Genomic DNA, 26,058 nt, shown 5'->3' on the forward strand with positions numbered 1-26,058 from the left:
CTGGGCTACAGAGAATGAGGCTCCGACTAAAAAAAAAAAAATTCTTTCAAGAAACCCATTTCCTTAGGGAGATGATTTTTGCCCCATGGAAATGTAGTTTACCTCTTGAATTGGGATTGTTATATATATATGTATTAACTAACTTGTTCAGTAAGTAGAAAGGAGCAGGGCTTCCTATTTTGAAGATGACTTAAGAATAATCTTCCAGGCCAGGCTTGGTGGCTCAGCCTATAATCCCAGCACTTTGGGAGGCCGAGGTGAGTGGATTGCCCGAGTCCGTGGGTTCAAAACCCGCCTGGGCAACTTGGCGAGACCCCATCTATACAATAAATCAAAAATTAGCTGGGCGTGGTAGCGTGTGCCTGTAGTTCCAGCTACTTGGAAGGCTGAGGCGGAAGGATCGCTGGAGCCCGGCAGATGGAGGATGCAGTGGCTGGGAGCAGCCACTGCACTCCAGTCTGAGTGACAGAGTAAGACTCCAACTCGGAAAAAAGAAAAGAAAAAAGAATAATCTTCCGCTATGTTATGACACAAAAAAATCCTCTGCAGTGGTGGGATCAACACTTCTATCCTGTGGCAGTTCTGTTAGTACTCCTAGTATTAAAGCCTCTAGCACCTCCTTGAAGAACTAGTGACCTTTGAGAAAGGTGAATTCCAAATCTACTAGCAGCACATTCAAGTCTGGCAGTGAGTAGGCATAAAAGACTTCTGGATCCTTGGAAGTGGGTGCTGCTGAAACAAATACCTAAAGACGGAGAGTGGCTCTGGAGTCAGGCAGTGAGTAGAAGCTGAAAGAATTGTGAAGAGCATGACAGTAAGAGTGCAGATTGCCTTAGATTGTAGGTAGAAATCTAAAGTGTTAACGTTAGCAAGGGCTTGAAGAAAGGAAGGAGAGTGGTAGAGTATCTAAATTGCCATAGAGAATATCTAAATGTAATCAACAGACTGTTGGAAGAAATAACATTAAAGGTCTGCCACTGGGAGCTTTAAGGAAAGTAAGGAATGTATCACTGGAAAACTGTAAGAGATCCTTGTCACACAATGGCAAAGAATCTACTTGAATAGTAGTGTCCTGCAGTTATTAGAAAGCAGAATTTATAAGTGTTAAAATTATTATTTAGCTAAAGATATTTGCAAGTAAATCGAGAAAGGTATGGCCTGCTGTTTTCTTCCTGATTACAGTAAAATGTGAAAGGAGGTAGAAAAATTGAGGGAATAACTATTATATGATGCTGATGATTCAGGAAATTCTCAGCCTCCCCAAATGGCAAAAGACACTAAGAGTCACAGTCAGAAGCCTGTTCTAGAGAGAGACATGAGTGTGGCCGTACAATCTTTTGCAGATACCTCAGAAAGATCAAAAGGTCTTACCTATTCACATAAGACTCTGTGAAGATACTTAAGGGTATGAATCATAGATCCCTTCTGTTTCAGAAAAAGTCAAAAGTAGACATTATACAGGAAAGACAGGTGAGGAACTTCCTGCCTGATGAAATGGATTCCTGTGACATACACAGAAGACCCACAAGTTTCTTGATATGTCAGCAGAAACACTGCCACTGTTAATTAAAGGTATAGAGAATATGAAACTAAAGAAGGAAACAAGATGATAAGATGACTCAGCTGCAAACTGTCTGTTGGAAAAGAGGAAAGACCATTCAGAGACAGAGTCACAAGCCCAGAAAACTGAGCTGTGAGCCAAGGAAGATTGATCCCAGGCCTTGAAATCTAATGAAGTTTGCTTGGCTGGATTTGTAACTTGATTGGCACTGGTGGTTCCTTGTTTTCCCATTCCATTTTCTGCTTTTGAACAGGAATGTGTATGTTATTCTATGTCTGTCCTGCTATCCTATTTGGGTATACATAACTTGTTTTTCAGGTTCACAAATGCATAGATGAAGAGGAATTATGCCTCAGGAATAATTCCCAGATTCTCTTCTATACTTAAAATAGATGATTTAAATAATGAGATTTCAAACTTATGAGTTGGTGAAAGTCAGAAAAGATTGTGGACTTTGAACTGATGCCATCATGGGTTAAGACTTTTGAGCACCTTAGAATGTGGTAAAATTTATTAGGGAAGGATGCAAATCTTTGGAACAGGGTGGGCTGTGGTAGGCAGGAGAAGTAACATCCACTTAAAATGTTCATATCTTAATTCTTAAGCCTGTAAGTAACCCTAAATGTTAAAAGGGACTTTTGCAGATGTGATTAAGGTTACTATGAATCTTAAGATGAGGTGATAATCTTACAGTATCCAGTGGACTCAATTTTATCACAAGTCCTTAAAAGCAGAGAATCTCTCTTGGCTGCTATCAGAAAAATGTGATGGTATATGGGCTTTTGAGACACAAGAAGAGGGCCACAAACCAAGTAATGGAGGTGGCCCTGAGAAGCTCAAATGGCAAGGAAATGATTCTCCCCTAGAGCCTCCCTGAAAGGAATGCAGCCCTGCCAGCAAACTGACCTTAGCACAGTGAAACACATGATGAACTTCTAACCTACAGAATTGTAAGATAATAAGTCTGTTATTTTACATCACAAATTTTGGACTTTACTGTGGCAGGAATGGAAAACTAATCAGTCAGAAGAGGTAACAAAGGTAACATGGTGTCTGGGAAGAAGGGAAAGCTTTTCTATCACTCCTGATGTAGTCTAACTCATTTAGGACTCCAACAGAAATGTAAATATTTATGCTGGTAAATCTTTAGCTTTAGTCTGACAGAATTTACATTCCTGTATTTTTATACAGTTTGTTTTGGAGAATGCATTCTGAGTTGAGCACTTAGAATAGTGTTTAGTGTACATAGTGGATCCCCTAGAAAAATGTGTTAAATGAATAAATGAATCTGACCAAGGCAAGCTCTGTGAAGAACAGTAATTACTGAATTTTAAAGTGCTATTTAACATATTTTCTCAAGAATTGTCTTTTTGTTTCTAGTTTATGATGGTCACAGTTCTATAAAATACAAGGCCAAACTTTATTTGTTGATACGAGTAATATAGCTAAATCAGTAAGTAGAAAAGATGTGTAAAATTCTAACAGGAGAAATATAATTATTGGATGATCGATTTACTTTTCCATATATATTAAAGAAAAATTTTCATCAAAGATCAAAAGATTTCTTATTGGCTGCTGGTCAATGCTGCATCAAGAAACTTTAGTGCAAATTTAACCAAATGTATGTATCAAAAAGGGGTTTTGTTCCTTTTTTCTGCAAACGAATATTGTCACATTAACACCGAGCATGTAACAAATTGGTTTGCCTAGTTATTTAAAAATTGTCAACATAAACCAGCCTCAAAGCTAAAAACTAGAACACACTTATTTTAAGATCTACTCCTAGTTCAAATTCATTTATACTAAGGCTGGAAGACTGAATAACAATAAAACAAAAATTTATCTGTAAAAATAATAAAAATAATTTGGTTGTTTTTAATACTGGAAGTTATTTTTCTTATTAATATGGCACATTATCTATTCCCACATGCTACTGCATGGATAGGAGCAATATTATTTTAGTTGCTGGAGTATCACAGTGTTAAGAATATCTGCTTCTTGTAGTGTCAGGCTTTCATCTGTTAGCTCTTTATTTGGAAATGAAGTCACAAGAATAAAGTCAAGAGTTGCAAATTCAGGACGAGACTGTATAATAAAGTCTCGAACATCCAGGATCCTGAAGAAATAAGATAAAAACTATTTGTGATACAAAAAACCGTATTTTCATGTAAGCTTATAGCTACAAGTAGATTATAACAAAAGTCACACAATTGTAACTGTTATGTAAAGGTGTTATAATCTTAATATATATTATTTCAATGAAAGGATAAACTTTAGAGTATACTTAACATTTACTTTTACTGTAAAACAGAAACAATATTCAGGTGAGTTATGAATAAAATAAGCATAGCAATATTGTTATACTAAAAGTACAGGTTTTATTTTTTTCAGTGTACAAAATGTGTTGGCAACATATGACCCAGAAAAAGGTAACTATGATTGGCCCGGAGCCAGGTGAATCTAAAACTACAAAATGTGTGTTAAGTTCTAAGAATAATTTTACTAAGTACTCTTATATATACATAGTAACTAAGATCATAAATGTATCCTTTAAGGTTCTGCTTCAATGAACCAATAAATACAAATAATTACCTTATGAGCACAACAAATGTCCACGGACAAATGATGTGAAAGGGATATTTAAAAGTTTATTTGAGGAACTTGACAACAACACAAACTTTTTTTATACTAAACATTTATATAATGAAGAATCTGCTATACAGAAAATTAATCCCAATCAGAGTTATCACATATCTTTAAATGAGTAAAGTCCAAATAAGGTTTTACCATATTAAGTTAAATCTGATTCCACTTCATAAGGTTTTAGCAACAATGCAAACTACAGCTCTTTATTTTTATGTGATATCCGAATTTGCATTAGCATTTTCATGATTTACAGAGATTACTTGAATACCATGCATTTCATTTCTCATGCACAGCTATCACCCTTTTGAAGATTTTTTTCCTCCGTCAAAACTTATTTCAAATACAAATCTAAAGTAAATCATTACTTAAATTACATAAAATTTTACTTAGATAAGTAATTTAGCATATAATAGCCAACCAGACACTTTGCTGGTAAAGCTTACCTGTGTGTACTGTTGAATTTTTGTATCAAACGACTTCCATCTGCTAATCTGATTTGAATTTTTGTTGTGGGCACTGAATCATCAATAAGAACAACTGCATTAAGTATTGATTTATCCTCCTCTTCTGGTGAGGAAGGTGTACTGACTATTTCAGGTGTAAGACTAAGAAAGAAGAATTAAAGAATTAGAATACAAATCTGAATACGTAAGACATGACAAACTGAAGACAGCAGATAAACACTTCGCTCTATAGCTGATTCTCAAGTGAACCCTCATATGACTTCTGGACTAGCAAGATCATGGCTTCTTTAGTGTCCTATACTTCTTCAACTTCTTTCGTTATATTACAATTAGTTTTGATCCTATGGTTCTTAGTGCATCTAATCTCTCTCAAAAAGCCTAACTTTGCATCCTTTCCTCCTTTACCTCTTTAAAACTTCAGACTGTTTAACCCAAGTTTCTTTAGTTAGAAATCTGAGCAACTTGGTTGATGTCAAAGAATGACCAAAAGCACAGATAAACTTGGTTTCAAATCCCAGCTTTGTCAACTGCGTAAACTTGGGTAAGTTAATTCTCTTTGAACGCCAGTTATATCATTTATAAAATGAGGGGAATAATACTATGTCACGAAAGTATATTATACCAGTAAGCCCTTGATATAGCATCTAGAACACAGTGTTTTAACAGGAGCCCATTATTTTTGCACATATTATGAGCACTACACTTTTTACCTAATTTAAATGTGGCGAATATTACTTTAAAACATCTGATTTAAGTAGTTACTGCTTTGCAAAAGAGAAATAACTCCTAAGTATTAGTAAGGAATAAAATTTTATTGATGGTAGTCCATTTATAATAAAGTTTATTTGACAGAACATTTGTTCTTCATTACTAATTGTTTCTTAGTATCTTTCATCTGAATGATCAGTCATTATAATCCAAAAGTGACCGTCCAAAATAGAGTGCTTCTTTGGTTAAAAGATTAAAACAAATTCAGGCGAATTCTTTACAGACACAAAATGTTAACACTCTCTTAGGTATCTTAAGGGATTCTTTGATAGTCTTGATGTTTATTCTCTTGAATACAGAGATTCTGATGGCTCCCTAGAAATTATTTTCTTTTAAAAAAATAAATGTATCTCCAAATGTATTAGCATAAAAGTTCTATGAGTATTTGGGTTTCAGTCCAATGTAAACTTAATTCATAAGAACTCTTACTCCCATTCAAAAAGTTTCTTTCCTGGAGTTCACGGTTATCATGGTTAAGTGACAAAATTAACCAGTACTTATTGCTAACACTTCTCCTTTCTTTAGCTACTTCCTGACATAGATTTAGAATCAATTTAAGAATATATATGTGAAAGACCTGAAAAAGGAGAAAATGATGACTTATAATAAAGAAAAATTTATTTTCAAGTTTGGAATTGAGGGCTTGAACAGATGCACTGCCAAGCGAGTTTACTGTGTCAGTCTGGTGTCCCCTACACAAGGTGGGGGATGGGAGGTGGAAATCCAAGGAAAGGGACACAGGAAACCGAATGCAGAGGCCCTCTTCTGCCTCACATATGGCCAGGTATAACATTATTGCCATCATTATCACCACCTCCATGATTCACCCATTTACGTCACCCTGTGTGGAGGCAGTATTGTCTAATGGTTCACAGCATGGATTCTGGAGCCAGATTATCTGGTTTCAATCCTGACTCCACCGTTTATTAGATATATGACCCTTGGGCAAGTCACTTATCCTTACTGTGCCTCAGAGACAACAGTAGCATTGTTATAAAAATTAAATTAGTAAATGAACTTCAAACAATGCTTTTATATAGCTGGCGCTACTGACAAGTTGGCTAGTAGCATTATAATTATTATCCTAACAATAACCCTGGAAGGAAGTTATCTGTTGATAAATGAGCAAGCGGACATTTATTTGGGGCTCTTTCCAGGACCTAAAACCGGCTCATGCTATTTCTGTAATCCACTGCTTTCTGTTTAAAGTAGATTCTGACCAGGCAGGCCACTTCTCAATACATAAAAATAAAGCATAAGGTAGGGAAACTAGGTAAGAAAAGATCTTTCATGTGGTTTTAAAATAAAAGGTATGTATGTTAAAATGAAATTATGTATATGGAATAGACATTTAAGAGCTGGAAATGATGCACTTTCATCATAATTTAGAACAGTCACATCATTTAATCATAAAAGAACTGAGATTAAAAGATATGTTCAGCCTCAGAGATATGTAGTGGACAAGTTGGTAGTGTGGTATAAACAAACCATCTTAAAAAGTTACATTAACTTTAATATTTAGCTTTCAAAGTCATATCTGTTTGCTACATACATCTTTCCCTTTATTATTCAATTGATTAAACCATAGTGACATTTTTACATATTGTTTTTTCAAATTTTACATCAATAAATAATTTTTTTAAGAAAAGAGAGGGACATTAATTGATAAAACAAGTTTTCCAGGCAAAAGGGAGAAAAGGATATGGGTTGTGAGTAATTCCCTAAGACAGAAAGAGAAACATCCTCTTCTTCAAACTTAACGAGGGAGGTAAGGATGGAAACAGCCATTCATAAATTTGGAGACTAAGAGAACTTATTAAGAAAGTTGATTCCTGTCAGTTTCTGTTTTCTCGGTGAAGCTGGAAGCAAAGAAATCTGCTGTTGGTAAGGCCAGGGACAGAACCTGGGGCTCGGTGAAGCGGGGGGTATCTGGGGTCAGCCCTGTGAGAGTGAGGGAGGGGAAGCACTGCATGCCCAGCCTAGCTGAGGTTGTCCCCAGCAGCACTGAGCCGCAGAGGGGCAGACAACTCCATGGCTGCAGTCAGGCAAGGGACTACCCAGCAGCGGGAATGAGGAAGGAGAGGAAGGAATGCAATGCAAGGAAGGAAGGAAAGACGGAAGGAAGGGGTGTTAGACTTTAGAGACAAGAGCCTTCGTCTAGTATAACAGACAGCAGCTGTTCTTAAGCACATCTACTTCAAATCATAATTTTTCCAAGTATACATGACAGCTCAAAAGCCTACAATGAAGGTCTATTCTACAGTCCCACCTAACAAAAATGACTTTGCAATTTTCTTGGTCTTTTACTTGCTAGGCACTATTGTAGCTCATTAAGCTAATTTTAATTCAGTAATACAGTCTGATCTACCATTGTAAATATGCAGTTTTACATCTATGATTTCTTGCTCCTATTATATTATGTCAGGGCACTAAGTACTATTTTTACTGCATTTAGGTTTGCCCATAACTGTTCATATATCAAAATAAAAAGTTAAGTTAGTTTCTATCTGTGTAATGTCCTATTTGTAATTAGACTGCCATCTATGGAAGAAAACAGATCATTTCCATTTCTGCCTTACTTGTTTCTTTTTCTCTGTTCCGTAAATAGTTGTCTGGAAACCTTGAGAAACGAGTCATTTAAAAAAGTTACTTTCTAAATAGATAAAGGTTAACTGTTAAACTGTTATTTTAGTACATCTCTTAATGTAAAGTGTTTAGCATAAAATGTTCTATGCAATTCTTTGCTTTTTTAGAATATGTGATATTCACTTATTCAACATTTGGGTTGATGTACACAAAGGCTCACATCACCACACTAATCTCCTTTTAGTGCAAATTTTCTATACACTAAGACTTGGATAATTCTAAAGGCTACCTCTCTCAGATTCCCTTGCTGCTAGGATTTTAAACAATTCTACCTTTCCACCAAACAAATACATACTTGTATGGTGAAAGTAAGCATTTCAGAATGGAAGCTGTGCAGTTCTTTTGGTTACCAAGGTGGTGAAAACTGACTGTTCTATGACAGAAAGTTCTAGTATCTGGTTCCTAGCTTTGTGGGCACTGAACACCTGATGGGGGTGAACACAGGTGGTATTCTCTCTACAACACTCCTCTGTTGTGTTTGTTTCTCCTGACTAAGGAAAGCTTGGTTTACTGTCTCTTCCAAGAATTCTATAAATTACCTAAGACCCTGTAAGAAAACCCTTTTTACTTAAACCAGCAAGTAGATTCTGTTTTCTGTAATAAAAACCTTAATTAATATGACTAGTGATTAACACAGTACTACCACCACTACTGATCTCTGCCACTGTGTTCCATCAGTTTCTCCTTTCTTTTTGTCATTTTCTCTATTTGTTCTGTAAGAAAAAAGACTGACCTTTGTGAGATACTATTATCAGATAATTTCCTTATTTTCATGAGTTGAATTTGCAGGTTATCATCACTAGCTCTTCTCAGCTGCCTTTCCTTTATGCAACCTTCCATTTCAATCCTAGATTCACTATACTTGCACTAATAAAAATGTGCATTTTAGCCGGGCTTGGTGGCTCAGCCTGTAATCCCGTGCTTTGGGATGCTGAGGTGAGTGGATTGTCTGAGCCCGTGGGTTCGAGACATGCCTGGGCAACTTGGCGAGACCTCATCACTACAATAAATCAAAAAAAATTAGCCAGGCGTGGTAGCCTGCGCCTGTAGTTCCAGTTACTTGGAAGGCTGAGGTGGAAGGATCGCCGGAGCCCAGCGGGTCGAGCTGCAGTGGCCGAGAGCAGCCACTGCACTCCAGTCTGGGCGACAGAGTGAGACTCAAACTCAAAAAAAAAAAAGGGCATTTTTATTTATCATTAATTATTGGTCATAATTTAAATAATAAACAATGCATACATAGCAAAGAGATGATTTGGCATTTTATATTTTACTTTAAAATCATAATCTCAATAAATAAGTGTGAGGAAGTTTAAAAAATATCAATCACCAATTTATCTATCTAAAGGTCATTGTTATAACAAGAGGAGAGAAGAAATAGTACAATTCAAGAGAGGCCTGACATGTGCTGGCAGGAAAGAGAGATGAGGGAGAAAATATCCAAGCAGATCTGCGATTGGGCACTGAGGGTTTGGGTCCCAACATAACCAAATTAACACATATTCCCATATTCTCTATATATTCCAGAAATCAGTCTCTATCAGGAGAAAAGGACACAGACAGTAGAGATACCAAAGACAAATAAAGAATTGATATTAACTCTTTTCTATCTTGGGAAATGAAAGGGGAATATACAACCAATGTGCACAAGGCAATTGAAGAAGCCCAGGAAAAATGGTGTACAAAATGATACGCTGGAAACATTGACAATGTGTACATCACCCGCAATAATGTACAGACAAGTAGACAATAACTTTCACCAACATATTCTACAAGATTTATGAAGATTATATTAAGCCACAGCTATTATAAAGGAGTTCACGCATATATTCTGCCATGCATATCAATTTTTTTTTTGAGCTAGAATGAAATGCGGTGACACGATCACAGCTCATTGAAGCCTTGACCTCCTAGACTAAGGTGATCCTCCCACCTCTGCCTCCAGAGTAGCTGGGGCTATAAGCACACACCATCACACTCAGTTAATTTTTTTTTTTTTTGGTAGAGATGAGGTCTTGCTATGCTGCCTAGGCTGGTCTTGAACTCCTGGGATCAAGAGATTCTCCTGCCTTGGTCTCCCAAAGTGCTGGGATTTCAGGCGGTTTTTGAGCCTGGTCCACGTTATTTTTTAAATTGACCTCTTCAAAGTCCTAGGGGTTCTTTGGGAATGACTCAGAGACAATTCCCTCTTTTTTTTTTTTTGAGTTGGAGTCCCACTCTGTCACCCAGACTGAAGTGCAATGGCCGCTCCCGGCCACTGCAGCCTCGGCCTGCTGGGCTCCGGCGATCCTTCCGCCTCAGCCTTCCGAGTAGCTGGAACTACAAGTGTGCACTACCACGCCTGGCTAATTTTTGATTTATTATAGAGATAAGGTCTTGTCAAGTTGCCCAGGAGGGTCTCGAACCCGCGGACTCAGGCAATCCACTCACCTCAGCCTCCCCTCTTTTACTTACACTCAGAAGAGCTCAAGTATGACATGCACTTTACATATCGGGCTTCCATAACTTGAAGAAAGTCGGGTTGCTTAAAAACTACTATAAATCACTAAGCTAAGCAAATTGCTTCTGCTGCAAGAGCTTCACAATTACTTGTGGCAGACATGCATGCGCTTAAGTTGTGAAGTAAGATATCCATTATTTTATCTAATCAACAACACTTTACAATTTTCCCTTTTGAAACCAGGTGGCCTGAAAGAGGCATACAGCAAAGTGCTGAAAAGCGGACTCTGGAGCTAGAGTACTGGGGTTTGAATCCCACACACTAATCATTTGTAAATTCAATCATCTTGAGCAGATCACTGCATCTGCAAAACAGAGTCATAACAGTATCTGTGTCAAAGAGCTGTGAAGATTAAGTGAGCTAATGCATGTAAAGTGCTCTGAAAGTCAAAAATATGGTAATTCCTATCTAATTATTAGGCTACTAATAATATACCCAGATTTGCATATCTAATTCCACCAGCAAGGTCTTCATGGTTCATATTTTGGTTTTTACCTCAGAAGTCATTTTCCAATTTTTACTCTCCAAGAAAAATTCATGTTAAACAAAGACAAATATTTTTTCTCATTTTAGGATTTTTACCTTCCAAGTTTTTGTCCTTCTCCGCTAAAAGCTTTGAACCTCAATCTAGGTTTTATGTATTCTTGATCCTGATGATCCTCCATATCCAAATTCACTTGGCCACCATGAACCAGTCGCTGAAGCTCCAGGGGAATTTCTCTTTTCAAAAGGGGAAAAAAGGTTTTAATTAAGTTTTTCAAAAATTAGACGACACTGTTGAGATTACTGTACTCAAGTCATCTCTGGGAAACAGCAAGTTTTGTTTAAATTATAATATTAAAATTTCTATGATGATCTTATAGAAAGATCTTATAGATCTTTCTTTCTTAAAGTTATCTCATATTATTCCTTAGTGGTTCTCAACATAGGGATGTTTTGGCTGTCACAATGATCTTGGGGTGGTTCTGAAATACAGAAAGTTAAATTGTAAGATAACAGTTTATACCATAATTAGCATTAGAAAATCCCTATGACGATAAATAGTTAATATGGACATTTACTTATAAACCCCCTGGAAAAAGTTCTGAAAATTGATGCACATTGTTGACTGAGGGGTGACTCATGAGTACTGCTGCTGTTCCGTGTCAGGGTGGAGGAGGTGAGAGGAACTGCAACAAGGGGCTATGCTTGCACAATGAAGACTTGTCTTGGGTTCCACAGAATCATGAAGCAATGAAGCATCTTCTCGAGAATTATGTGGATGACAACACTGTTTATGATGTGTGAGCCTAAAACCTAACTTACATATAACCAAAAAACATTTTATGTATAATCAGAAAACATTTTGGGGTCTATCATATTAGTATACCTTCAAGTTTCCAGGAACACACTGTCATGCAAGCTGCAGAAAGGCTGCACTTTGTTTCATCTGAAGTGTTATCAAACCCTTGAATGCAATGTCACTTGTAGTAATTAAGCTAATGACTTCACATACTTCATTATACTGTCTTTATATGTCTCATATTTTTCACATGAGAAGTGCAAGACTGCACAGAGGCACAAACTGACTACTTCTTATGTGTTATGATCACTTACTGTGATCATACCTAAGCAATTATAAATTAAAATATGCATCATTTATGATAAATTCCTTTATTTCTTCAATATATTTTTTGGAAAATAAAGTACATAGATTATATTATCTATGAGCTTTTCTTTGAGAATAGTGTAACAAAATATTATAAAACGGTGACAAAGAATCTTTGCAGTTGAGCATCACCAGCTGACACCAGTCTTTTTCTTTCAAGGAGTCTTTTCTAAAACTCTTCTTATTCGTTATTTGGTATGGCTCAAATCCTTTTAATATACTATGTTTGTTTAAATATTAGATTGGCCTACAAAGTATATGGACCATTTTAATTTAACAATAAATTAGATATCTATATAATAGTACATTCATCATTATGTTATTTTCCATAATCTTGAAATTAGCATCAATTTCAACAGTCATGTTGGTTTTCACTTAGCAGATGAATACTCTCCCACCCACTTGTTCTCAGCACTCTTCAGTGATTCTGTAGGTCTCCAAGTCCACAGCATTGACTTAAACTATTATATCTTATATTTGTTACTACCATATTCTGCCTCCAAGGACAGCTCTCCATCTTTCTCAATGACTTCATTATAATGCTTATAGCATTTCTTGACTTTTTTTTTCTTCTTTGGGGGGTATCCTGTATTATTTGTGCAGAAATTACATTCAAAACTCATGATATATTAATTAGTATTCTAAAATACCTTTCCTTCAGAGTACCTTGGATACTTCAACTCCAAAGAACTTAATCTCCACTCCAATCAGCCACTCTCCCTAGACATAATTCATTACTTGGAAAAACTCCACTTTCAATTCCTTTATAAAGTATAACCACACACATATAAAAATCTGGTTGTGTATATAGCTCTAGTCTCTTTGTGCTACTTAATCTCCTAGTTTATGATCAACCTTATATCTCCAGTTACATTTCTACTTAGAAGTAATCCTAATCCCACTGTGAAATCATAATGCAGAAAAGCTTTTATTATCATAGAAAAATCACACTTGATTTCTCATCTAATAGCAAGAAGAGCTGGTAAGATATGATGTTCTTCACATGGGTCAGAACACTGAATATCTGGTTTACTTTCACAAATCATAACTTCAAACTAACCTTTTGACATCTTCTGCCAGCAGTTAATGCCACTTTAAAAGATTTCTAACATAAGTTGCTGAATTTCAGGCATACATGCAATGAGTCACCCTGTCAACAGTAAGCAGGACAGTGACTTAGTGGATGGGCAGCTACATACTAGTCAATTCACTGATTATTACATTAAGATGCTTCTTCTTGGGAGTTGGGTCCACAGTTTGATCAGATTTTAAGAGAGGCCAATGTCTAATGCCCCTACCCCAAAAAGTTAAGAACCAGTGACTTACAGATAGCAATATACCTTTTATATACTTAAGAATATCTGTCCCCTCGAAACCACTTATGTCTTATATTTCAGGAACCAATTCTTGAAAACCAATAGCGCACAACTGATCAGCAGTCTGCTAATATAAAAGCAGTCCCCTTCTAAGTAACAAATAGAATACAAATAATACATCTTACCCTCTCTTAACAGACTCCAGAAACTGAGCATTCGTTGGGTCATTGTAAGGTCTCAATTCTCCATCATCTAAACTGAAACCATTGCTCCACAGTTTAAGCAAAACCTGAACCTTTATGGCATAGAAAAAAAGATATATATCAGAATACATCTCCCCCAAACATTTTAAGTTCCAAATGTGATATCTCACAACATATTAAATGATAAATTTAAAATAGGCAATTATTTGTACTATTCTTCATTCATAGTTAAAGACATAAATAAAACCATGTGTGTTTGCTTAGATGATTTGTATTTAGCTTAACAAATTGACAATAGTTATAAATATCAAAGATCCTGTAGCTGGACCCTGGCCTTGAAGTACAATTACTGGTGGTTTACTAGAAAACGAAAGCAATGAGAATATTCACTGCCCCTTTTCCTTTATCTGCATCCATATTCTTCTCTGATACAAAGCTTAAATATTCATGGCAAAGGGCAAGACAGAATTTCCAGTGGCCTTTTAAGAAACTAAAAATGTTTAAAATAAAACTGAAACTCCGAAATTTCAAAAGGCAATGGAAAAAAAATTACTTTAGGTGTTCTATGTTTACACTTCAGCTTACTTTATATTATGACAATGTACCATTTATAACAATAATTAAAATATATATAAGTACATTTTTAAACCTTTGGGGGGGAGGGGGTAAAGAGACAGTCTCACTTTGTTGCCCAGGCTGACTTCTAATTCTTGGGCTCAAGCAATCCTCCTACCTCACCTCTGGAGTAGCTGGGAATACAGGTACATACCACCATGCCCAGCTATAAGTTCATTTTGACAGTAAATTCCACATTCTTTCCACAAATAATTATGACTCTCTAAGTACAAGGCATACTTGAGATACAAAACATAGAAACTGACAATGAAACTTATACATTGGTCCTTTTAACTCATGTTCAACATGCAACTACAAAAATATTATATTTATACCATTAATTTCTAATTTTAAAAGTTTTAGTAACTAGAGGCAAATATTTATACTTTTTCATTTTGATGACTGTACCTACATCTTGCAGCTGGTTTTCTCCATAGATATATTCCGAACGCTTACAAAAGGAATTACCCAATCTGTATCCTCCACCTGTAAATGACTAAAATACATAGCAAGTGAGTTAAAATTCGCTAAGTTCTAAATAAATTTTAAAAGGTACAAAAGCAATTCAGTGGAGAAAGAAGAGCCTTTCAATAAGTCAAGCTGAAGCAACTGGACATCCGTAATCAAAAAAAAGATGTAAATCTCACATCTTTTATAACATCAATTCAAAATGGATCAGAGCTTTAAATGTAAAACTACATAAAATTTTTCTAGATAACATTGGAGAAAATCTTTAGGATCTACAGTAAGTGCAAAGTTCTTAGACAAGACACCAAAAGCAGGATCCATAAAAGAAATAAAAATGAGTAAACTGGAATCCAAGAAAAATTTAAAACAGTTTGCTCTGTAAAAAACCCTGTTCAGAAAAGAAAAATACAAATTATAGGCTGGGAGAAAATATTTGCCAATCATGTAAGTGACGAAGAATTCATATCTAGTAAAACATATAAAAAACTCTCAAAGTAACAAAGAAACAATCCAATTAGAAAAAGGGTAAAGTCATTTAGAGACATTTCACTGAAAAGGATAATAATAGCAAATAAGCAAATGAAAAGCGTTCAACATCACTAGCCATTAAGAATTAGGAAAATGCAAATTAGAACCAGTGTTATCATTACACATCTATCAAAAGAGCTAAAATGAAAAATAGTGACAATACCGAATGCTAGCAATGATGCAGAGAAACTGGCTCTTGTAAACACTGCAAAAGTTTAAAGTGGCACAATCACTCTGGAAAATAGTTTTGTAGTTTCTTAAAAAACTAAATATAACTTAATATATGACCCAGGAATTGCACTCCTTGGCATTTATCCCACAGAAATGAAAAAAATCTGTACATGATTGCTCATAGCAGTTTTATTTTTAATAAACAGGAAACAACTAAAATGTCCCTAAACAAATAAATGGTTAAACAAACTATGATATGTCCATACCATGAAATGCTACTCAGGAATTAAAAAGGAACAAAGTATTGATAACATTCAATAACTTTGAAGGATCTCAAGGGCATTATGCCAAGTGAAAAAAAGCTATTCCCCAAAGGTCAGATATTATATGATTCCATTTGTATAACATTCTCAATACCATAAAATTATAGCCACCACTGATCAGTGCTGGCTATAGGTTAGGTATGGCAGGAGAGAGGGAGGTTGGTATGGACTACAAAGGGGTATGCCATGAGGGAGAGCTTCATGTGGATGGAATAGCATTTCTTTTGTGTTCGGTGATTATACAAATCTACACATGATCTACACATGGCAAAATGACACAGAACTACATACACACACCAATCTCAAATTCCTGGTGGTGGCTCACGCCTATAATCCCAGCACTTTGGGAGGTAGAGGTGAGAGGACTGCCTGAGCACAGGAGTTCAAGACCACCTTGGGCACCTTGGCGAGACCTTGTCTCTACAATCGAGAAATTAGCCAGGCATGGTAGCGTGTGCTGTAGTTTCAGCTACTTGGAAGACTGAGGCAGAAGGATCACCTGAGCCCAGCAGGTCGAGGCTGCGTTGGCCGTGAGCGTGCCACTGCAGTCCAGCCTGGGAGACAGAGTCAGACTTCAACTCAAAAAAAAAAAAAAAAAAAATCATGTAAGATGTAATCACTGGGGGAAACTGGATGAAAAGTACACATGACCCTTCTATATTCTTTTTGCAGAGCCTGTTTATCTATAATTATTTCAAAATTAAAAGGTAAATTAAAAAGTTGGATAGAAATTCAAGAAATTGCCTCATCTTTCAATTATTCATAGAAGAGTAACAAAAATAAAACAAACATTTAAAACAAAAATATAGTTAGAAAAACAATGTTATAAATAATATTTAAAAATAGAGGAGAACAAATATAGTAATAGTATATTGAGTTTTAAAACTGAGCACTGACCTTAGATTTGTCATCACTGGACACTCTTGTGGCTTCATTTAGAGGGACAGCCCCATGTTCCCTTGCCTCTTTGAAAAGTTCATTCACAATTTTCCCAGGTGAAGGCCGAACTATATGTAATCCACTGTATTCACGTTCACTTGAACAAAACCTTTAAACATTATAGTTCATGAATAAAAACTTAGAATAACAGACATAAACTACTTTAGAGTAAAAACCTACATAGTTTTACGAAATAACTTTCATTTAAAAAGAGGCATTCCTGTGACTTCTGTGAAAATATTTAACTTTTAACATATGGGATTAAGAAAAAGATTAAATAGGAAATTATTCCTTTATGCTTTCTCACTGAGTTTGCAGAGATTCTAACAGCAAGTTCAGCATCCAGAATGATAACTGGCTTGCCTGTGTCCTCCCTCAGTTCCTTGTAACAGCTTATCAAGTACTACCATTGATATGTTCCCAACTCCAAAGAAAATCTTTCACTATTATTGTTAAGTATGCTTCTCACTGTAGGTTTTCTGTAGTTCCTTTAAAATCAGATTAATCTGATCCCTGTATTCTCAGAGTACTGTGTACTTTTAAAAATTATAAATGTTGTGATTTACATTTTATATATTTTAAACAATGCTACTAAATTTAGAATTGTTCTATCTTCTGGAGATAGAACTGACATTTTTTCACTATGAAATGACTCCTCTTCAGTTTCAGTAGTAGTGCTTCTTGCCTGAAGGACTGTCTCATCTATTATTAGTTTAACTGCATCTGCTTTCTTTGGTTAGTGTTTGCATGGTACATTTCTATTTTCAATTTCTCTGTGTCCTTATATTTAACATTTTCCTTTCATAAGCTGCACAAAATCTTTTTTCATTCAACCTGCCTATCTTTCTGTCCTTTAAGCAGATTTTTTTAACCATTTGTTTGTAATATAACTATTTTGTTTTTTGAGACAGGGTCTCGCTCTGTCACCCAGGCTGGAATGCAGTGTCATGATCATGGCTCACCATAGCCTCCAACTCCTGGGCTCAAGATCCTCCTGCTTCAGCCTCCTGAGTAGCTGGGACTATAGGTATGTACCACCACATCCAGCTAATTTTAGAAAATTTTCTGAGAGATAAGATCTTGCTATGTTCCCAGGCTGGTCTTGAACTCCTGGGCTCAAGTGATCCTCCTGCCTTAGCCTCCCAAAGTGCTGGGATTATAGGCGTAGGCCACCGTGCCCAGCCTTAATGTAACTATTGATATAGTTGAGTATGTGTTTAAAATCAAATTATGCTTTATGTTCCTTATTCTCTGCTTGCTTGTCTTCTGTTGAGTTAGTCAAATAACTATTGTTTTACTTCCCTTATTAGTTATATTTTCTTTTTATTTTAGATACTGACCCAGATATTACAACATGCAATCCTCACTTCTTAGAGTCTAATATAAATTACAATACTTTTAAAAACCATTATCAATTAATAAAAGAAATCCGCAATTTTAGAATAAATTTAAGTAGTAGCAATATTAATAGCAGGCAAAGTAATAGTAAAGGCATAAATATAACATAGTACAAATAGGACAATTTTATATCTATTAGCTGTTTATTTCACTTATTTAGCCATCTTGTTAGATTTTAAACTCTATGAAGTCAAAGTCACCACATTTTACAATGCCAGCAATAGTCAGAGTAACTGATACAGCTAAAATTGCTGAATGAATAAATTCATCCTCAAGGAGACACAATAACTATTCTTTGTAAACTGACTAGTTAAAATTTATGAAAAGAAAACTATTACTACCTTTACCTAAATAAGGGAAAACACAAGCAAAATTAAACCATCTGATATATTGTTTTGAAACTTACAGTTCCATTTTTACCTGAACTTTTTTCTATTTTTTTAAAACTTCTGAAGGAGTTGATGTTTAAACTGTCAAGATTTGTTTTTGTCCTTATACTAATAACATTTTTATAAGCAGATTTTAATGTCCCATTAATTACATCAGCAATAATGTGATCACTGTAACCTTTCATTAAGTGCTTCTACTGATGTCAATTTATAGGGAACCACTCAGAGAAGCAGTAATAAGAATAAAATAATTCTTATTTCATGAACCTGGCATTATTTGACAATTGAAGATAAACATGAATTAAAGACTTCACTCTCCTTTGTCAATCTCTCTGGCTCCTAATGATTACCTAAACCTTCAACCTATTATCTGCATCTGGTGCCCATACTTGCCATGCACTTACTCCCTTCGGTAAGATTTTTACTCCCATTTTCCCTGCTCAATCTATTTTATTCAAAGATTCTCAGTTGCCTTCTAATTGTCAAACCCCAAATACTTTTCTGTTATTGCCCACTTTCTGAAATGTTTGACCCTTTTAAGCCTAGTCTTCTTCTTTTCTCACTTCATATTTGAACTGTCTCTCCTGGAGTTTCATAATACCAAATTCATTGCTTGTTTCTTTGCCCAATGATATCCAATGATTCCTCCTTTATTTTACTGAGTTTTCTTTCTACTTTACAGGCCTAATTAAGTATGTCTATATTCTTGTCTCCTGTTCTACTCTATTTAAATTCTTTTCATCATCAAAATGCTTATCCACTTCCAAAGGTAACTCTATACAGATATCTCTTGTATGTATATTTTGACAATCCTCTTATTTATGGTCCTGTCCTGAATTTGAAAGCACCTACTGGATAAGTCTACTCGAAACAAGTTCGTCATCTCCAAAACTAAAGCTATATTCCACACATGAACTCTCCCATTAATGACCATATTTTCCCCTGTATCTCAAATTAAAAACCTTCAAGCGTTCTCTCTTCCCATCACACTTACTCTATCCCATGTCATCAAGTTTCGACAGTGAATTCCTTGAAAGTATTCCATAACGGACCCTTTCCTTCCATTCCGTTCACACCACCTGAATCCAGAGTTTCGTCACCTCATTCCTCAGACGACCTCAATTGTCATCTCCTTGATTTATTTGCCTCTTTATCCTGTTCTTTTATTGCCGTTAATTATATGTAGTATTGTCTATCCTATTTTCCTAAAAGGATATAATAACAACTAATATTTACCAAGAGATGACTATATGTTAACTTAAACCATAATCATGGTATTATCACCATTTTACAGGTGAGAAAACTTAAATTTAAATAACTTGTCCATTGATGAAACCTTATTAGAACATAGAGAAAAAAATTTTACAACTGAGGCATGTCTATCTCTTGCACCAATGTTTTTAATGCTATATTATAGTTTTCTCATTACATTTACATTTTAAAGCATACTGGCTTGGCACTGCTTTCTACACAGGTGCAACTCCTTTTCTTGGCTTTCAAGGATGTATCCAGGACAGGCAACATAATTTATGGGACCCAGTGCAAAATGAAAATGTGAGTTTCCTTGCTCAAAATTTATTAAGAATTTCAGACAGTAACGGCAAAGCATCAAAGCAAGAATGGAACCCTTCTAACAGTAAGGTCCTGTGTGACAGCAAAGGTCCCATGCCCACGAAACACTTCCTGGCTGCACCCCCACTCACCCAACTTTATTTGCCACTAGATTACTAAAGTTCTGCTGGTTCCTTTTCTGATTGCTCTGGTTATTTTGGTTATTTTCTCCTGCGTGCCTCTTCATTTTCTGAATTTTGTTCCTTGTCTTCTGTGCTTTATCTAAATCCTAGTAATCTTTTAAGGCCCCACCAAGTACCAACTCTGTGTTAGGCACATTATATTCTTTATTTCATTCAATTCCCAAAACAGTACTGCCATATAATTTAGGTTGTTTGTGATATGTAACCTTTCATATATGAATATGTTAAAACAAGCATCAGATTATATATTCTGAGGGTCTTTCTTGCAGATTATGTACCTCCTCTTATAAATTAAACATATAGAGCTTATTATGTCTAGAGTCTAAGATAATGAAAATATCTTGACTTAAAATGACAATAAAGAGAAAATGGCTTGGATATCTAATATTGCCAGGGAGGTAAACCATGAAAATAAGCACTGCTTTCTGTACCAAACAAATCAGTAAAATACAATGAAATTTGGTAAATGTCCATAAGGCATATGATATCAGAATGGCAGTACATATTTACTGTCAGAAAACACCATACTTATACTTCTAGAGATCAAAGTATGGCACAAAATCCTTAAGAATGGATTATCAAATTACAACTACTAAAGACAACACTTTCAGATAGCATACAAGAGGCAAAATATCTTAGCAATTATTTCTGAAAAGCAAGGAAAATATTAATATATTACATCTTATTATAAGAACTCAATTATTTTGATTTGCTACAACAAGAGCAAATTAAGTCATTCAACATATGCCAATCTGGGCAACCAACGGCCAAATTGTGAATGACTAAAACTTAAGTATAAAAATATGTAAGTGCTTTCAAAACTTGAAAGAATATACAAATTAAGGAAGCAGTTAAAAATATACCTTTTATATATAAAAATATAAATACTTTATATTTATAAAAATAATTATGTGGGCAACCCCCTCGGGTCCCCTCTCACTGGGGAGCTTTTCTGCCCTCTCAATAAATCCTGCTTTCAAAAAAATAAAAAATAAGTAAGTAAATAAATATTTATATAATATTAAATAAAAGGAAAAATTAAATATTCAAATAGAGCCAAGATACCAACCTGATTACAAAAGACAATGCAGTGATGTGATGATTAGCACATAACCACGTGAAAATATCACTAATGGTGGAAAAACCTGAAATTATATGACTCCTTAAGTCATAAAATAGCAGACAATATCACTTATCTAGCATTCTTAACAAAAATGCTTTACAAGAATCTAATTATTAGGAAACAATGAACTAGAATGGGGACATTTTAGAAGACGTGGCCGAGATGCTTCAACAAAGCCAATGTAATAAACTTTAGACTATGTAGTTGAGCTAAAAACAATCAACAACAAGATGGGGAGAATGTTCTGGATTCAAAAATTCAAAACAGGATAATCAAATGTTATGCATGGCCCTGGTTAATCCTTTATCCGAACAAAAGGCTATAATCTGATTACTGACTTTATATTAAATGATATTATGAAGTTACTGCACAATAAGGTTATAAAAGAGTATGTGATTAATCTTAGAAGATGCATGCTGAAGTATTTAGAGGTAAAGTGTCATGATGGCTACAGTTCTCTTTCAAACAGTTGAGGAAAAAAGAATTGCACACGCATGTGCACAAGTAAATGTTATAACATGTTAACAACTGGTGAACACAAGTGAAGCATATATAGTATTTATTCACTCTATTAGTCTTTTAATTTTCTATGGATTTAAAAATTTGTAAAATAACAATAGGAGAAATTATAAATAAAAAATGTGAAATAGTGAGAAACAAAATAAAATAATTTCTAGTGAATTTTTCAACTTTTGGTAAGCTTACAGACTTTCTGAGAATGAGATATAACGGGAAAATTCAAGTTTCTTCCCAGGGATGAGATTTGCAGTATCAAAGGGCTGTTAATAAAAATATTCCTAGCAATAAGAAAACTTACAGCAATAAAATATACCCAATTCTCATCTCTTAAATTCTCACTGTTTTTTTTTAATGGTTCAGGGATTTTAACACCAGTTACTATATAGGAGGTCACATGCTATACAAGTCATCACCTAACAGAGGCAGAGACAGACTCCAGAAGTCACAGATTATTATTATTTTTTGAGAGAGGGTGTCACTCTGTTGCCCAGGCTGGAGTGCAGTGGCACAATCTTGGGTCACTGCACCCTTGACCTCCTGGGCTTAAGCAATCCTCCTGCCTCAGCCTCTGACGTAGCTGGGACTATAGGCGAGCACCACAATGTCTAGCTATTTTCTTTTCTTTTATTCTCTGTAGAGACATGAGGTCTTGCTATGTTGTCTAGTCTGGTCTCAAACTCTTGGCCTCCGGCAGTCTTCCCACCTCAGCCACTCAAAGCACTGGGATTACAGGAATGAGCCACTCTGCCCACCTAGAAGTCAAAGATTCTTAAATGGAGTATGAAAGACCCACAGAAGCTCCGTGGATGGCCTTTAAGAAACACATGAACCCTTAACAATGACTGACAAACTTGCCAATAAATGTTGTTTTGGGAGGAGAGAGGCTGGCTTTCATCAGATCTTCAATGTGCCCTATTACTGAAAAATATTAAAGAACCACTATGCCCAAGAAAAACAGTATTCTGGATATAATACTTAGCAAAATCATTTTAAGGTGATTTTCCCATAGGTTTTTTTTGTAGCTTTCTGACTGTAAAAGTTTTAGGAATAGTACCTAAATGCTGTTTCTTCTATTTATAGTACTTAAATAATATTTAAGAAATAATCGTATGTATTTTTACCAAATCTGCCTTCATCTTGGAAGTAAATAGCAATTTTTAAAAATTATTGGAGAAACCTTAGAAAAGGCCATTTGAAAGAATTTGGAATTAGTGAACTAAAAAGGATTATAATTTCTTTTTAAAATAAAACAAAACTTACCGTTGAGGTGGTGTTCGTGGGCTCTTAAAGACTGCAGCTTTAGGTCTATCAGCCTTGGAAGATTTGCACTTCACTTCATCTTCATATAATTCTGCCAAAGCCAACTACATAATAACAAGCTTGTTATGAAGTATAACACTAATAATAAACTCTTCCATACAACTAAAAGTGACAAATACAACATTAACTTGAAATTGAGTGTTGACTTTTCATGAAAAAAAAATTGAAGGCTGCTGCTTTAGAAGATGATTCCTTTCCAAAATACAAGGGAAAACCCCAAAAAACGAAAATTATTTTTTAGAGGGCAAGCCCCTTATAGTACAGGCTTCCTAGATTAGGTAATTGCTCTAGGAACCATCAGCATCAGTGTAGCAGCTAGAGCTGTTGTGAAAGGCTGCATTCGGCTTCAGTAAATTTTCTTTTGGAGATTTTTTCAACACACTGGCCCATTTCATGATGGGTGATTTACAAGTGCACCTGCCCACACCATGCTGAGTGTTCAGCAGTTTTGTTTTGGTTTTGGTTTTTTTTGGAGTTGGAGTCTCACTGTCACCCAGGTTGGAGTGCAGTGGCACACTCATGGCCACCCCAGCATCGACCTGCTGGGCTCTGGCGATCCTTCTACCTAGCCTTCCAAGTAGCCGGAACTACAGGTGTGCGCTACCATGCCTGGCTAATTTTTTTATTTATTGTAGAGATGAGGTCTTGCCAAGTTGCCCAGGCTGTTCTCGAACCCACGGGCTCAGGCCATCCTCTTGCCTTGGCCTTCCAAAGTGCTGGGATTCCAGGCTGAGCCACCGAGTCCAGCCCCGTTTTTGACCAAAAGTGGCATGACCCCCATGTCTCACCCTCCGTATTCACCCAGTCTCACTCCAAGAGACTTTTTTTGTTTCCCAAGAAGTCCTCCAAGAAGAATGTTTTGCTGATGTGGAAGAGGTGAAACAATAAATGGCAGAAGCACTAAAAGACAGCCAAATTGACGAGTTCAAAACTGTTTTGAGCAGTGGAAGAAGTGTCTCAATAGGTGCAGTGCATCAGACTGAGAGTAATTCGAAGATGACTGAAATTTAAACACATAAAATACTCAATATTTTATAAATAAATTCTGGAGCGTTTTGGTTCTACATCTTTCACCGCATCTCTCGTTTTATAAACTAACCAAAATGCCACATATATTAGAATAACTTTAAGTCATAATAATTATTTGATCATTTTCAATGAACTATTCAACAGTTTCAAAAACTGTATAAGAAAACAAGCCATTTTCAAATTTGGGCCTACATCATTCTCCCATAATCTATTAAGAATTCTTGAACATGTTTCACACTCATGTCAGCTTCTTTCATCAAATCTCTTAATTTGAATGAGCTGTTCAAGTTTTCAAAATTCAAGCACATAAAACAATTTCTAAAGTATCCTGTAAAAAAGACTATGGGACATATAAATTTCATCAAGATTAGGAAAATTAATTTAAAAAAATACAAGACATTGTATAGTTTATATGCCATTTAGAAAGCAATATAATCAATCTAAATTATACATTGTAGATTATGGATGTATGGTTGGATATTCTCAAAATGAAATAAAACCATATTTGTTCTTGAAATCAAATTTTAAAAAATAATCCAAAAATTTCAGTATTATTTTTTCTGACTTCTTACACCTTTGGACATCCCCAAAACATGCCCCTATGGCTACTCAATTATAATTGAAATGAAAAACTTTGGGTTTTTTTCCTCCAAAAAACAAAACAAAACAGATAAAATGCTCCCTTTAGAAGCACAAGATATATGAACACTACCTCCACGGTTTCTTTACTCAGTAGGAAGAGAAGAACAGGGAATTGATTCTTTGAAAATTTTATTAGTCAACTTTTAAAATATATACAAAGAAAAAAAATGAAGACCTCTATTCTACACTCCCTAGTTATTTTTTATCCTTGCTCCCAGCCCATACGATAATTTTCACATTTCTAATGTGACAATTCTGCTAAAATCCAAATTATAAAAGTGCCTTGTAATTTAAAAGGAGGGAATTCAAATCCTAACCTGGGCATTTACTGTGTGATCTTAGGCAGATTAGAGTTCTCTAGGCCTTAGTTTCCACATCTTCATATGCCTATAAAAAATCACCTTAGAGGGTTGTTTGAAGACTTAAATAACTGTAGGAGGTAAAGTTCAAAGCACATACTCCATCATTAGAAGTTACTATTTAAAAAATATCAACAATGATTTGCATTGTTTCATTTTCCCCAAGACTTAATTTCTTCCTGCACTGTTATCAACATATCTACTTATATTCCTTTACTACCTCATCCCCTCCAAAACAAAAACAAAAACAAACTAAAGAGGAGAATCAAATACAGACACACAGATATGTGCATGCGTGTGTACATACAAACACACTTTGACTGATGGCTTGGGTCTGAGGTTTTCAGAAACTTTACCTGCCTAAAATCTTTTTAAAATAGTATTTTTAAATGGATTTCCTCCCGAGCCAATTATTTTACCTCAGCTCTATGAATAAATAACTTTCATGCTACTCCTATTCTTTTTTTTTTTTTTTTTGAATTGGAGTCTCACTTTGTCACCCAGACTGGAGTGCAGTGGCCGCTCCCAGCCACCGCAGCCTCAACCTGCTGGGCTCCGGCGATCCTTCCACCTCAGCCTTCCAAGTAGCCGGAATTACAGGCATGTGCTACCACGCCCGGCTGATTTTTTGATTTATTGTAGAGATGAGGTCTCGCTGCCCAGGCGGGTCTCGAACCCGCGGATTCAGGCAATCCACTCACCTCAGCCTTATCAATGAAAATGTCATCTGTA

General features: G+C 35.5%; 1 protein-coding gene across 1 annotated transcript in view; it reads right to left on the reverse strand.

The window, feature by feature from the left end:
- Nucleotides 1-452: 452 nt before the first annotated feature.
- UBXN2B (UBX domain protein 2B) overlaps nucleotides 453-26,058 on the reverse strand; it is a 30,158-nt gene continuing 4,552 nt past the window's right edge. Inside the window, exons 2-8 of the mRNA XM_008058405.2 lie at nucleotides 23,237-23,340; nucleotides 16,752-16,902; nucleotides 14,777-14,860; nucleotides 13,732-13,841; nucleotides 11,165-11,302; nucleotides 4,651-4,812; nucleotides 453-3,677 (exon numbers count right to left, since the gene is read on the reverse strand). Of these exons, the coding sequence (XP_008056596.1) occupies nucleotides 3,515-3,677; nucleotides 4,651-4,812; nucleotides 11,165-11,302; nucleotides 13,732-13,841; nucleotides 14,777-14,860; nucleotides 16,752-16,902; nucleotides 23,237-23,340 (912 nt within the window). The 3' untranslated portion in view covers nucleotides 453-3,514. The remainder of the gene's footprint in view (nucleotides 3,678-4,650; nucleotides 4,813-11,164; nucleotides 11,303-13,731; nucleotides 13,842-14,776; nucleotides 14,861-16,751; nucleotides 16,903-23,236; nucleotides 23,341-26,058) is intronic.

The sequence above is a fragment of the Carlito syrichta genome, unplaced genomic scaffold (genome assembly GCF_000164805.1).
Source record: "Carlito syrichta isolate Samal-C Ts95f unplaced genomic scaffold, Tarsius_syrichta-2.0.1 Scaffold303331, whole genome shotgun sequence".
Taxonomy (NCBI): Eukaryota; Metazoa; Chordata; class Mammalia; order Primates; family Tarsiidae; genus Carlito; species Carlito syrichta.